The 15,821-nt window shown below is 64.6% G+C and overlaps 1 protein-coding gene across 1 annotated transcript in view; it reads right to left on the bottom strand.

The window, feature by feature from the left end:
* The window catches only part of LOC308232733 (nck-associated protein 1-like), a gene marked incomplete at both ends in the record, with an annotated part of 25,145 nt that extends 9,524 nt beyond the window's left edge, over positions 1-15,621 (bottom strand). Inside the window, 13 exons of the mRNA XM_080639966.1 lie at positions 1,883-2,015; positions 2,098-2,207; positions 3,957-4,053; positions 5,345-5,401; positions 8,118-8,274; positions 9,384-9,432; positions 10,274-10,411; positions 10,492-10,582; positions 12,790-12,932; positions 13,018-13,074; positions 13,153-13,245; positions 14,585-14,695; positions 15,520-15,621. Coding sequence (XP_080496092.1) covers positions 1,883-2,015; positions 2,098-2,207; positions 3,957-4,053; positions 5,345-5,401; positions 8,118-8,274; positions 9,384-9,432; positions 10,274-10,411; positions 10,492-10,582; positions 12,790-12,932; positions 13,018-13,074; positions 13,153-13,245; positions 14,585-14,695; positions 15,520-15,621 — 1,338 coding nt within the window. The remainder of the gene's footprint in view (positions 1-1,882; positions 2,016-2,097; positions 2,208-3,956; positions 4,054-5,344; positions 5,402-8,117; positions 8,275-9,383; positions 9,433-10,273; positions 10,412-10,491; positions 10,583-12,789; positions 12,933-13,017; positions 13,075-13,152; positions 13,246-14,584; positions 14,696-15,519) is intronic.
* Between the last annotated feature and the right edge of the window lie 200 nt (positions 15,622-15,821).

Below are 15,821 nucleotides of genomic sequence, written 5' to 3'. Positions count from 1 at the left end.
GGGATGGGATGGGGATGGGATGGGGATGGGGATGGGGATGGGGATGGGATGGGGATGGGGATGGGATGGGGATGGGATGGGGATGGGATGGGATGGGGATGGGATGGGGATGGGGATGGGGATGGGGATGGGGATGGGGATGGGGATGGGGATGGGGATGGGATGGGGATGGGGATGGGATGGGGATGGGGATGGGGATGGGGATGGGGATAAGGATGGGGATGGGGATGGGGATGGGGATGGGGATGGGGATGGGGATGGGGATGGAGATGGGATGGGGATGGGGATGGGATGGGGATGGGGATGGGGATGGGATGGGGATGGGGATGGGGATGGGATGGGGATGGGATGGGATGGGATGGGGATGGGATGGGGATGGGATGGGGATGGGGATGGGATGGGGATGGGGATGGGATGGGGATGGGATGGGGATGGGGATGGGGATGGGGATGGGGATGGGGAGGGATGGGATGGGGATGGGGATGGGATGGGGATGGGATGGGATGGGGATGGGATGGGGATGGGATGGGGATGGGGATGGGGATGGGGATGGGATGGGGATGGGATGGGGATGGGATGGGGATGGGGATGCGATGGGATGGGGATGGGGATGGGATGGGGATGGGGATGGGGATGGGGATGGGGATGGGGATGGGGATGGGGATGGGATGGGGATGGGATGGGGATGGGGATGGGATGGGGATGGGGATGGGGATGGGGATGGGGATGGGATGGGATGGGGATGGGGATGGGATGGGGATGGGATGGGGATGGGGATGGGATGGGGATGGGATGGGGATGGGGATGGGGATGGGGATGGGGATGGGGATGGGATGGGATGGGGATGGGGATGGGATGGGGATGGGGATGGGGATGGGGATGGGGATGGGGATGGGATGGGGATGGGGATGGGATGGGGATGGGATGGGGATGGGGATGGGATGGGGATGGGGATGGGGATGGGGATGGGGATGGGGATGGGGATGGGGATGGGGATGGGGATGGGGATGGGGATGGGATGGGGATGGGGATGGGATGGGGATGGGATGGGGATGGGGATGGGATGGGGATGGGGATGGGATGGGGATGGGGATGGGGATGGGGATGGGGATGGGGATGGGGATGGGATGGGGATGGGATGGGGATGGGATGGGGATGGGGATGGGGGATGGGGATGGGATGGGGATGGGATGGGATGGGGATGGGATGGGGATGGGGATGGGATGGGGATGGGGATGGGGATGGGGATGGGGATGGGGATGGGGATGGGGATGGGGATGGGATGGGGATGGGGATGGGGATGGGGATGGGGATGGGATGGGGATGGGATGGGGATGGGGATGGGATGGGGATGGGGATGGGGATGGGATGGGGATGGGATGGGGATGGGATGGGATGGGGATGGGGATGGGATGGGGATGGGGATGGGATGGGGATGGGGATGGGGATGGGGATGGGATGGGGATGGGATGGGGATGGGGATGGGGATGGGATGGGGATGGGGATGGGGATGGGGATGGGGATGGGATGGGGATGGGGATGGGGATGGGGATGGGATGGGATGGGGATGGGATGGGGATGGGGATGGGATGGGATGGGGATGGATGGGGATGGGATGGGGATGTGGATGGGGATGGGATGGGATGGGGATGGGGATGGGGATGGGATGGGATGGGATGGGGATGGGATGGGATGGGGATGGGGATGGGGATGGGATGGGGATGGGATGGGGATGGGGATGGGATGGGATGGGGATGGGGATGGGGATGGGGATGGGGATGGGGATGGGGATGGGGATGGGGATGGGATGGGGATGGGATGGGGATGGGATGGGGATGGGATGGGGATGGGATGGGGCTGTGGCTCAGGGCAGGGGCCCTGCCTGGATGATGTCGCTGAGCAGGAGCGCATCGAAGCGTGCCAGGTACCGCCTGTGGTAGCGCCGCAGGAGCCCCGCGTGGCCCCGCACCAGCGCCCGCAGCCGCTGCAGCAGGAACAGGAGCTCCGCGAGGTGGCTGCGAGCGCAGGCACCGCTCAGAGCCCGCCCGCGGCCACGGGGGCGCTCTCGGGGGGGCCCGGTCCCGGTCCCGGCCCTACCTCTCCGGGCGCTCCTCGGGGGCCTTGTGCCGGGCCCCGGGCTCGCAGTGCAGCAGGAGCCAGCGAACCTCGTCCCGGCACAGGGAGAGCGCCACGAACACCAGCAGGGCCTGCGGGCAGCGGGGTCAGGGGGCAGCCCATGGACCCCACGGACCCCATTGACCCCATTGAGCCCATGAACCCCATGGACCCCATTGAGCCCATTGAGCCCATGAACCCCATGGACCCCATTGACCCCATTGAGCCCATGGACCCCACGGACCCCATTGACCCCATTGAGCCCATGGACCCCACGGACCCCATTGACCCCATTGAGCCCATGAACCCCATGGACCCCATTGAGCCCATGGACCCCACGGACCCCATTGAAACCCATGGACCCCATTGACCCCATTGAGCCCATGGACCCCACGGACCCCATTGAAACCCATGGACCCCATGGACCCCATTGAGCCCATGGACCCCACGGACCCCATTGACCCCATTGAGCCCATGGACCCCATGGACCCCATTGAGCCCATGGACCCCACGGACCCCATTGACCCCATTGAGCCCATGAACCCCATGGACCCCATGGACCCCATTGAGCCCATGGACCCCACGGACCCCAATGACCCCATTGAGCCCATGAACCCCATGGACCCCATGGACCCCATTGAGCCCATGAACCCCACGGACCCCATTGACCCCATTGAGCCCATGAACCCCATGGACCCCATGGACCCCATTGAGCCCATGAACCCCATGGACCCCATTGACCCCATTGAGCCCATGGACCCCATGGACCCCATTGACCCCATTGAGCCCATGGACCCCATGGACCCCATTGACCCCATTGAGCCCATGGACCCCATGGACCCCATTGACCCCATTGAGCCCATGGACCCCATGGACCCCATTGACCCCATTGAGCCCATGAACGCCATGGACCCCATTGACCCCATTGAGCCCATGGACCCCATGGACCCCATTGACCCCATTGAGCCCATGAACCCCATGGACCCCATTGACCCCATTGAGCCCATGAACCCCATGGACCCCATTGACCCCATTGAGCCCATGGACCCCATGGACCCCATTGACCCCATTGAGCCCATGGACCCCATGGACCCCATTGACCCCATTGACCCCATTGAGCCCATGGACCCCATGAACCCCATGGACCCCATTGACCCCATTGAGCCCATGGACCCCATGGACCCCATTGACCCCATTGAGCCCATGGACCCCATGGACCCCATTGACCCCATTGAGCCCATGAACCCCATGGACCCCATTGACCCCATTGAGCCCATGAACCCCATGGACCCCATGGACCCCATTGAGCCCATGAACCCCATGGACCCCATTGACCCCATGAACCCCATGGACCCCATTGAGCCCATGGACCCCATGGACCCCATTGAGCCCATGGACCCCATGGACACCATGGACCCCATGGACACCATGGACACCATGGACCCCATGGACCCCATTGAGCCCATGGACCCCATGGACCCCATTGAGCCCATGGACCCCACTGAACCCCATTGAACCCCATTGAACCCCATTGAACCCCATTGAACCCCATTGAGCCCCATTGAACCCCATTGAACCCATTGAGCCCATTGAACCCCATTGAACCCCATTGAACCCATTGAGCCCCATTGAACCCCACTGAACCCATAGAGCCCATTGAACCCCATTGAACCCCATTGAACCCCATTGAACCCATTGAGCCCATTGAGCCCATTGAACCCCATTGAACCCCATTGAGCCCATTGAGCCCATTGAACCCCATTGAGCCCATTGAGCCCATTGAGCCCATTGAGCCCCATTGAACCCCTTACCCCCATTACCCCATTACCCCCCTTGCCCACCTTAGGTCCCAGCAGCCCGGGTTGGTCGCTCAGCACCGCCTCCAGCTCCCGCACGGCCCCGCACAGGAACAGCCTCCGGCCGCGGTGCAGGGACCCGCTGGGGGGGGGCACGGGGGGGGTCACCCCAAAGACCCCCCCCAAACCCAGCCCCATGGGGGGGACCCAATGGAGGCACCCAATGCAGCACCCATGGACCCAGCGGCACCCATGGACCCAGCGGCACCCATGGACCCAGCAGCACCTATGGGACCCAGCGGCACCCATGGACCCAGCGGCACCCATGGGACCCAGCGGCACCCATGGACCCAGCAGCACCCATGGACCCAGCAGCACCCATGGGACCCAGCGGCACCCATGGACCCAGCAGCACCCATGGACCCAGCAGCACCCATGGACCCAGCAGCACCCATGGGACCCAGCAGCACCCATGGACCCAGCAGCACCCATGGACCCAGCAGCACCCATGGGACCCAGCAGCACCCATGGACCCAGCAGCACCCATGGACCCAGCAGCACCCATGGGACCCAGCAGCACCCATGGGACCCAGCGGCACCCATGGGACCCAGCGGCACCCATGGACCCAGCGGCACCCATGGGACCCAGCAGCACCCATGGGACCCAGCAGCACCCATGGACCCAGCAGCACCCATGGGACCCAGCAGCACCCATGGACCCAGCAGCACCCATGGACCCAGCAGCACCCATGGGACCCAGCGGCACCCATGGGACCCAGCGGCACCCATGGACCCAGCGGCACCCATGGACCCAGCGGCACCCATGAACCCAGCGGCACCCATGGACCCAGCAGCACCCATGGACCCAGCAGCACCCATGGGACCCAGCAGCACCCATGGGACCCAGCGGCACCCATGGGACCCAGCGGCACCCATGGGACCCAGCGGCACCCATGGGACCCAACGGCACCCATGGGACCCAGCGGCACCCATGGGACCCAGCGGCACCCATGGACCCAGCGGCACCCATGGGACCCAACGGCACCCATGGGACCCAGCGGCACCTATGGGACCCAGCGGCACCCATGGGACCCAGCGGCACCCATGGGACCCAGCGGCACCTATGGGACCCAGCGGCACCCATGGACCCAGCGGCACCCATGGGACCCAGCGGCACCCATGGACCCAGCGGCACCCATGGGACCCAGCGGCACCCATGGACCCAGCGGCACCCATGGACCCAGCGGCACTCATGGACCCAGCGGCACCCATGGGACCCAGCAGCATCCATGGACCCAGCAGCACCCATGGACCCAGCAGCACCCATGGACCCAGCGGCACCCATGGACCCAGCAGCACCCATGGACCCAGCAGCACCCATGGGACCCAGCAGCACCCATGGACCCAGCAGCACCCATGGGTCCCCCCCTGACCTGTGAGCGACCGCGTGCTCCCGGCACTCCCTGACATCGGCCACGCGCTTCCCGCACCTGCGGGAGGGAACAGGACCCGTGGGGCACACACAGGGCCCAGTGCAGCCCCATAGCGCCCAATGCAGCCCCATAGCGCCCAGTGCAGCCCCATAGCGCCCAATGCAGCCCCATAGCCCCCAGTGCAGCCCCATAGCGCCCAATGCAGCCCCATAGCGCCCAGTGCAGCCCCATAGCGCCCAATGCAGCCCCATAGCGCCCAATGCAGCCCCATAGCGCCCAATGCAGCCCCATAGCGCCCAATGCAGCCCCATAGCGCCCAGTGCAGCCCCATAGCGCCCAATGCAGCCCCATAGCGCCCAATGCAGCCCCATAGCGCCCAGTGCAGCCCCATAGCGCCCAATGCAGCCCCATAGCGCCCAATGCAGCCCCATAGCGCCCAGTGCAGCCCCATAGCGCCCAATGTAGCCCCATAGCGCCCAATGCAGCCCCATAGCGCCCAATGCAGCCCCATAGCCCCCAGTGCAGCCCCATAGCGCCCAATGCAGCCCCATAACCCCCAATGCAGCCCCATAGCGCCCAGTGCAGCCCCATAGCGCCCAATGCAGCCCCATAGCGCCCAGTGCAGCCCCATAGCGCCCAGTGCAGCCCCATAACCCCCAATGCAGCCCCATAGCGCCCAGTGCAGCCCCATAACCCCCAGTGCAGCCCCATAGCGCCCAATGCAGCCCCATAGCGCCCAGTGCAGCCCCATAACCCCCAATGCAGCCCCATAGCGCCCAGTGCAGCCCCATAGCGCCCAATGCAGCCCCATAGCGCCCAGTGCAGCCCCATAGCGCCCAATGCAGCCCCATAGCGCCCAGTGCAGCCCCATAGCGCCCAATGTAGCCCCATAGCGCCCAGTGCAGCCCCATAGCGCCCAGTGCAGCCCCATAGCGCCCAATGCAGCCCCATAGCGCCCAGTGCAGCCCCATAGCGCCCAGTGCAGCCCCATAGCCCCCAGTGCAGCCCCATAGCCCCCAGTGCAGCCCCATAGCGCCCAATGCAGCCCCATAGCCCCCAGTGCAGCCCCATAGCGCCCAGTGCAGCCCCATAGCCCCCAGTGCAGCTCCATAGCCCCCAGTGCAGCCCCATAGCGCCCAGTGCAGCCCCATAGCGCCCAGTGCAGCCCCATAGCGCCCAATGTAGCCCCATAGCGCCCAGTGCAGCCCCATAGCGCCCAATGTAGCCCCATAGCGCCCAGTGCAGCCCCATAGCGCCCAATGTAGCCCCATAGCGCCCAATGCAGCCCCATAGCGCCCAGTGCAGCCCCATAGCGCCCAATGCAGCCCCATAGCGCCCAATGTAGCCCCATAGCGCCCAATGCAGCCCCATAGCGCCCAGTGCAGCCCCATAGCGCCCAATGCAGCCCCATAGCGCCCAGTGCAGCCCCATAGCGCCCAGTGCAGCCCCATAACCCCCAGTGCAGCCCCATAGCGCCCAGTGCAGCCCCATAACCCCCAATGCAGCCCCATAGCGCCCAATGTAGCCCCATAGCGCCCAGTGCAGCCCCATAGCGCCCAATGCAGCCCCATAGCGCCCAGTGCAGCCCCATAACCCCCAATGCAGCCCCATAGCGCCCAGTGCAGCCCCATAACCCCCAATGCAGCCCCATAGCGCCCAATGCAGCCCCATAGCGCCCAGTGCAGCCCCATAGCGCCCAATGCAGCCCCATAGCGCCCAGTGCAGCCCCATAGCGCCCAATGCAGCCCCATAGCCCCCAGTGCAGCCCCATAGCGCCCAATGCAGCCCCATAGCCCCCAGTGCAGCCCCATAGCCCCCAGTGCAGCCCCATAGCGCCCAATGTAGCCCCATAGCGCCCAATGCAGCCCCATAGCGCCCAATGCAGCCCCATAGCGCCCAGTGCAGCCCCATAGCGCCCAATGCAGCCCCATAACCCCCAATGCAGCCCCATAGCGCCCAGTGCAGCCCCATAGCGCCCAATGCAGCCCCATAACCCCCAATGCAGCCCCATAGCGCCCAGTGCAGCCCCATAGCGCCCAGTGCAGCCCCATAACCCCCAATGCAGCCCCATAGCGCCCAGTGCAGCCCCATAACCCCCAGTGCAGCCCCATAGCGCCCAATGCAGCCCCATAGCGCCCAGTGAAGCCCCATAACCCCCAATGCAGCCCCATAGCGCCCAGTGCAGCCCCATAGCGCCCAATGCAGCCCCATAGCGCCCAGTGCAGCCCCATAGCGCCCAATGCAGCCCCATAGCGCCCAGTGCAGCCCCATAGCGCCCAGTGCAGCCCCATAGCGCCCAATGTAGCCCCATAGCGCCCAGTGCAGCCCCATAGCCCCCAGTGCAGCCCCATAGCGCCCAATGCAGCCCCATAGCGCCCAGTGCAGCCCCATAACCCCCAGTGCAGCCCCATAGCGCCCAATGCAGCCCCATAGCGCCCAGTGCAGCCCCATAGCGCCCAGTGCAGCCCCATAACCCCCAATGCAGCCCCATAGCGCCCAGTGCAGCCCCATAACCCCCAGTGCAGCCCCATAGCGCCCAATGCAGCCCCATAGCGCCCAGTGCAGCCCCATAGCGCCCAATGCAGCCCCATAGCGCCCAGTGCAGCCCCATAGCGCCCAGTGCAGCCCCATAGCGCCCAATGCAGCCCCATAGCGCCCAATGCAGCCCCATAGCGCCCAGTGCAGCCCCATAGCGCCCAGTGCAGCCCCATAGCGCCCAATGCAGCCCCATAGCCCCCGCTCCATCCCCATGGCCCCGCTCCAGCCCCGGTACCCCCGGACGCTCCCCAGCAGCTCCTCCGTGACCCCGTGCACCGGCACCGCCTCCTCCCGCAGCAGCGAGACCCGGAGCGAGCCCCGCAGCGCCCGGCGCCAGAGCTGCAGGCACGGGGCCGCCGAGCCCAGCGCCGAGGGGCACAGCAGGAACCCCACTGCGTGGGGGGCATCAATGGGGCGGGACCCACAGCGGGGGGGGCATCAATGGGGCGGGACCCACAGCGGGGGGAGGGCATCAATGGGGCGGGACCCACGGGGGGGGGGCATCAATGGGGCGGGACCCACAGCGGGGGGGGAATCAATGGGGCGGGACCCACAGCGGGGGGGAATCAATGGGGCGGGACCCACAGCGGGGGGGGCATCAATGGGGCGGGACCCACAGCGGGGGGGGAATCAATGGGGCGGGACCCACAGCGGGGGGGGGGCATCAATGGGGCGGGACCCACAGCGGGGGGGGGAATCAATGGGGCGGGACCCACAGCGGGGGGGGAATCAATGGGGCGGGACCCACAGCGGGAGGGGGAATCAATGGGGCGGGACCCACAGCGGGGGGGGGAATCAATGGGGCGGGACCCACAGCGGGGGGGGAATCAATGGGGCGGGACCCACAGCGGGAGGGGGAATCAATGGGGCGGGACCCACAGCGGGGGGGGAATCAATGGGGCGGGACCCACAGCGGGGGGGGGAATCAATGGGGCGGGACCCACAGCGGGGGGGGAATCAATGGGGCGGGACCCACAGCGGGGGGGGGCATCAATGGGGCGGGACCCACAGCGGGGGGGGAATCAATGGGGCGGGACCCACAGCGGGGGGGGAATCAATGGGGCGGGACCAACAGCGGGGGGGGAATCAATGGGGCGGGACCCACAGCGGGGGGGGAATCAATGGGGCGGGACCCACAGCGGGGGGGCATCAATGGGGCGGGACCCACAGCGGGGGGGCATCAATGGGGCGGGACCCACAGCGGGGGGGAATCAATGGGGCGGGACCCACAGCGGGGGGGCATCAATGGGGCGGGACCCACAGCGGGGGGGGAATCAATGGGGCGGGACCCACAGCGGGGGGGCATCAATGGGGCGGGACCCACAGCGGGGGGGCATCAATGGGGCGGGACCCACAGCGGGGGGGCATCAATGGGGTGGGACCCACAGCGGGGGGGAATCAATGGGGCGGGACCCACAGCGGGGGGGCATCAATGGGGCGGGACCCATAGAGGGACAAGGGGGACCCCGAGCCCAGCCCCACACCCACCCCGAGGACTCACGCAGGATCCAGCGCTCCATCACCTCCAGAGACAGGAACTCACAGGGCACCTGCGGGAAACCGCGGCCCCATGGCCCCATCCCCATCCCATCCCCATCCTCATCCCCATCCCCATCCCCATCCCCATCCCCATCCCATCCCCATCCCCATCCCCATCCCATCCCCATCCCATCCCCATCCCCATCCCCATCCCATCCCCATCCCCATCCCCATCCCCATCCCCATCCCATCCCCATCCCCTTCCCATCCCCATCCCCATCCCCATCCCCATCCCATCCCCATCCCCATCCCCATCCCATCCCCATCCCCATCCCATCCCCATCCCCATCCCCATCCCCATCCCCATCCCATCCCCATCCCATCCCCATCCCATCCCATCCCCATCCCCATCCCATCCCCATCCCATCCCCATCCCCATCCCATCCCCATCCCCATCCCATCCCCATCCCATCCCCATCCCATCCCCATCCCCATCCCCATCCCATCCCCATCCCATCCCCATCCCATCCCCATCCCCATCCCCATCCCATCCCCATCCCATCCCCATCCCATCCCCATCCCATCCCCATCCCCATCCCATCCCCATCCCATCCCCATCCCATCCCCATCCCCATCCCATCCCCATCCCATCCCCATCCCCATCCCCATCCCCATCCCCATCCCCATCCCATCCCCATCCCATCCCCATCCCATCCCCATCCCATCCCCATCCCCATCCCATCCCCATCCCATCCCCATCCCCATCCCCATCCCCATCCCCATCCCCATCCCCATCCCCATCCCCATCCCCATCCCATCCCCATCCCATCCCCATCCCCATCCCCATCCCATCCCCATCCCCATCCCATCCCCATCCCATCCCCATCCCATCCCCATCCCATCCCCACTCACGCTGTCGGAGGTGCTGGGGCTGAGCATGGCCCCGGGGGTGCTGAGCAGGCTCAGGACCTGCTCTCTCCTCCATTGCTCCGCATCCTGGCTCCTCCGCATGAACAGGGGGTGCAGGGAGAGGAGGGCTCCGGTGAGCGCCTGCGGGACACGGGGCCGTGGGGCTGGGGCCGGGGGGGCAGCGCGGGGCAGGATGGGACCCGTTGGGCGCGCGGCCGCACCTTGGTGTGGGGCACGAACTCCTCCACCAGCTTCTTGAGGGGGTGCTCGTACTCCAGCAGCATCTGGGCCAGGCGGGGGAAGGAGGGATCGCTGCCGGGATGGGGAATGGGAGCTTGGGACGGGGTGGGATAGGATAGGGTCCATCCATCCATCATCCATCATCCATCATCCATCATCCATCCATCATCCATCATCCATCCATCCATCCATCATCCATCCATCCATCATCCATCATCCATCCATCATCCATCATCCATCCATCATCCATCCTCCATCCATCCATCATCCATCCATCATCCATCATCCATCCATCCATCCATCATCCATCCATCCATCATCCATCATCCATCCATCATCCATCCATCATCCATCATCCATCATCCATCATCCATCATCCATCCATCCATCCATCCATCCATCCATCATCCATCCATCATCCATCATCCATCCATCCATCCATCCATCCATCATCCATCATCCATCCTCCATCATCCATCCATCATCCATCATCCATCCATCATCCATCCATCCATCCTCCATCCATCCATCCATCATCCATCATCCATCCATCCATCCATCCATCATCCATCCATCCATCCATCCATCCATCCATCCATCATCCATCATCCATCCATCCATCATCCATCCATCCTCCATCATCCATCCATCATCCATCATCCATCCATCATCCATCCATCCATCCATCCATCATCCATCCATCCATCATCCATCCATCCATCCATCATCCATCATCCATCCATCCATCCATCCATCCATCCATCCATCCATCATCCATCCATCCATCCTCCATCCATCCATCATCCATCCATCATCCATCCATCCATCCATCCATCATCCATCCATCCATCATCCATCCATCATCCATCCATCATCCATCCATCCATCCATCATCCATCCATCATCCATCCATCATCCATCCATCATCCATCCATCCATCCATCCATCATCCATCCATCCATCCATCCATCCATCCATCCATCATCCATCCATCCATCCTCCATCCATCCATCATCCATCCATCATCCATCCATCCATCCATCCATCATCCATCCATCCATCCATCCATCCATCCATCATCCATCCATCCATCCATCCATCCATCCATCATCCATCCATCCATCCATCCATCCATCCATCATCCATCCATCCATCCATCCATCCATCCATCCATCCATCCATCATCCATCCATCCATCCTCCATCCATCCATCATCCATCCATCATCCATCCATCCATCCATCCATCATCCATCCATCCATCCATCCATCCATCCATCATCCATCCATCCATCCATCCATCCATCCATCATCCATCCATCATCCATCCATCATCCATCCATCCATCCATCCATCATCCATCCATCCATCCATCCATCCATCCATCATCCATCATCCATCCATCATCCATCCATCATCCATCATCCATCCATCCATCCATCCATCCATCCATCCATCATCCATCCATCCATCCTCCATCCATCCATCATCCATCCATCATCCATCCATCCATCCATCCATCATCCATCCATCCATCATCCATCCATCATCCATCCATCATCCATCCATCCATCCATCCATCATCCATCATCCATCCATCATCCATCCATCATCCATCCATCCATCCATCCATCATCCATCCATCCATCCATCCATCCATCCATCCATCATCCATCCATCCATCCTCCATCCATCCATCATCCATCCATCATCCATCCATCCATCCATCCATCATCCATCCATCCATCCATCCATCCATCCATCATCCATCCATCCATCCATCCATCATCCATCCATCCATCCATCCATCCATCCATCCATCATCCATCCATCCATCATCCATCCATCCATCCATCCATCCATCATCCATCCATCCATCCATCCATCCATCATCCATCCATCCATCCATCCATCCATCATCCATCCATCCATCCATCCATCCATCATCCATCCATCCATCATCCATCCATCATCCATCATCCATCCATCCATCCATCCATCCATCATCCATCCATCCATCCATCCATCCATCCATCCATCCATCCATCATCCATCCATCCATCCATCCATCCATCATCCATCCATCCATCCATCCATCCATCATCCATCCATCCATCCATCCATCCATCATCCATCCATCCATCCATCCATCCATCATCCATCCATCCATCATCCATCCATCATCCATCATCCATCATCCATCCATCCATCATCCATCCATCATCCATCCATCCATCCTCCATCCATCCCTCCCCACCCTCCGTCCCCGCCTGCCCCGTACCCGCTGCCGTGGCTCAGCTCATGGGCGCAGTGGTAGAGCCCGGTGAGCAGGCGCCGCTCCCTGGTGCGCGCCAGCAGCAGCACCACGGACGCGTAGGTGACCACCAGGTCCAGGTAGCCCTTGGTGAGCTCGTAGTTGAGGTGCTGGGACAGGGACACCCTCAATGCACGGGGGGGGGGGGGGACACCGTGACCCCCCCAGAGCAGCCCCTTGGGGACCCCCACTTACGATGTCAAAGAAGCATTGGTTGGCGTCGATGGTGTTGAGGAGCTCGTAGACGTGGTCCTGGGCACGGAGGGCACCGCCGGCTGCACCCCAAGGGCTGGGATGGTCCCGGGGTCCCCCCCCGTGCCCCCCACTCACCCTGAACTCCAGCACGTCCAGGAAGGAGTGGTAGAAGGGAGCCAGCACCCGCACGATGTCCCCCTTGTCCCTGTGCACCGGGGCCAGGAGCTGCTGCGGGGGGCACGGGGGGGACACGAGAATGGGGTTGGGGACACCATGGAGGGGATGGGGACACCGTGGAGGGGATGGGGACACCGTGGAGGGGATGGGGACACCGTGGAGGGGATGGGGACACCGTGGAGGGGTTGGGGACACCGTGGAGGGGATGGGGACACCGTGGAGGGGTTGGGGACACCGTGGAGGGGTTGGGGACACCGTGGAGGGGTTGGGGACACCGTGGAGGGGATGGGGACACCGTGGAGGGGATGGGGACACCGTGGAGGGGTTGGGGACACCGTGGAGGGGATGGGGACACCGTGGAGGGGATGGGGACACCGTGGAGGGGTTGGGGACACCGTGGAGGGGTTGGGGACACCATGGAGGGGATGGGGACACCATGGAGGGGATGGGGACACCGTGGAGGGGATGGGGACACTGTGGAGGGGATGGGGACACGAGAATGGGGATGGGGACACCGTGGAGGGGATGGGGACACCGTGGAGGGGATGGGGACACCGTGGAGGGGTTGGGGACACCGTGGAGGGGTTGGGGACACCGTGGAGGGGTTGGGGACACCGTGGAGGGGATGGGGACACCGTGGAGGGGTTGGGGACACCGTGGAGGGGATGGGGACACCGTGGAGGGGTTGGGGACACCGTGGAGGGGTTGGGGACACCGTGGAGGGGATGGGGACACCGTGGAGGGGTTGGGGACACCGTGGAGGGGATGGGGACACCGTGGAGGGGATGGGGACACCGTGGAGGGGTTGGGGACACCGTGGAGGGGTTGGGGACACCATGGAGGGGATGGGGACACCATGGAGGGGATGGGGACACCGTGGAGGGGATGGGGACACTGTGGAGGGGATGGGGACACGAGAATGGGGATGGGGACACCGTGGAGGGGATGGGGACACCGTGGAGGGGATGGGGACACCGTGGAGGGGTTGGGGACACCGTGGAGGGGTTGGGGACACCGTGGAGGGGTTGGGGACACCGTGGAGGGGATGGGGACACCGTGGAGGGGTTGGGGACACCGTGGAGGGGTTGGGGACACCGTGGAGGGGATGGGGACACCGTGGAGGGGATGGGGACACCGTGGAGGGGTTGGGGACACCGTGGAGGGGATGGGGACACCGTGGAGGGGTTGGGGACACCGTGGAGGGGATGGGGACACCGTGGAGGGGATGGGGACACCGTGGAGGGGTTGGGGACACCGTGGAGGGGATGGGGACACCGTGGAGGGGATGGGGACACCGTGGAGGGGTTGGGGACACCGTGGAGGGGATGGGGACACCGTGGAGGGGATGGGGACACCGTGGAGGTGCCGGGGCCCCGCTCCCTGCCCTCACCGCGCTGCTCCTCACGTCCAGGTGAGGGAACTTCTTGTTGATGACCTTGAGCGAGGCCTCCAGGGCCTTGTCCCCGAGGCACCGCGGCCGCGTCCGGGGGTCGGAGCAGCTCTGGGGGGGCCCCAAGCGTCAGAACCCCCCCAGCACAAAGCCCAGCAGCACCAGCAGCCGAGCGGGAGCATCCCCATTGGATCCCTGGGTCCCCATGGCCCCCATCCCACCTGGAGCATCCCCATGGGATCCCTGGGTCCCCATGGCCCCCATCCCACCTGGAGCATCCCCATGGGATCCCCTGGGTCCCCATGGCCCCCATCCCACCTGGAGCATCCCCATGGGATCCCCTGGGTCCCCATGGCCCCCATCCCACCTGGAGCATCCCCATTGGATCCCTGGGTCCCCATGGCCCCCATCCCACCTGGAGCATCCCCATGGGATCCCTGGGTCCCCATGGCCCCCATCCCACCTGGAGCATCCCCATTGGATCCCTGGGTCCCCATGGCCCCCATCCCACCTGGAGCATCCCCATGGGATCCCTGGGTCCCCATGGCCCCCATCCCACCTGGAGCATCCCCATGGGATCCCCTGGGTCCCCATGGCCCCCATCCCACCTGGAGCATCCCCATGGGATCCCCTGGGTCCCCATGGCCCCCATCCCACCTGGAGCATCCCCGTGGGATCCCTGGGTCCCCATGGCCCCCATCCCACCTGGAGCATCCCCATGGGATCCCTGGGTCCCCATGGCCCCCATCCCACCTGGAGCATCCCCATTGGATCCCTGGGTCCCATGGCCCCCATCCCACCTGGAGCATCCCCATGGGATCCCTGGGTCCCCATGGCGCCCATCCCACTCGGACCATCCCATTGCACCCCATAGGCTCAAGGGGGGGTACCCCCTGTTCCGGCCCCCAATCCCCCCCCCTTCACCCCGTACCCACCTTCTTGATGTTGTAGACGCGCACCAGGACCCCCCGGCCCCTCTCATTGAGCAGCGTCAGCTTCTCCGCCAGCTTCAGCTGGTACCCGGAGGGCAGCGACATGGCCCCAGCACCCCCTTTATGGCCCCAGCACCCCCTTTATGGCCCCAGCACCCCCTTTATGGCCCCAGCACCCCCTTGGTGGCCCCAATGGTCCCCTTGGTGGCCCCACAGCCCCACTTCCCCTTCCTGCTGTGGGGCCGGCCCCACGTGATGCTGCCACCACCCCGTGACGTTGTCAGCACCGTGGGGGTGTGCAGGGC

This window comes from Psittacula echo (genome assembly GCF_963264785.1).
Source record: "Psittacula echo genome assembly, contig: SCAFFOLD_114, whole genome shotgun sequence".
Classification (NCBI taxonomy): Eukaryota; Metazoa; Chordata; class Aves; order Psittaciformes; family Psittacidae; genus Psittacula; species Psittacula echo.
The sequence above is the reverse complement of the archived record's forward strand: the minus strand, read 5'-3'. Positions and strand labels throughout refer to the sequence as shown.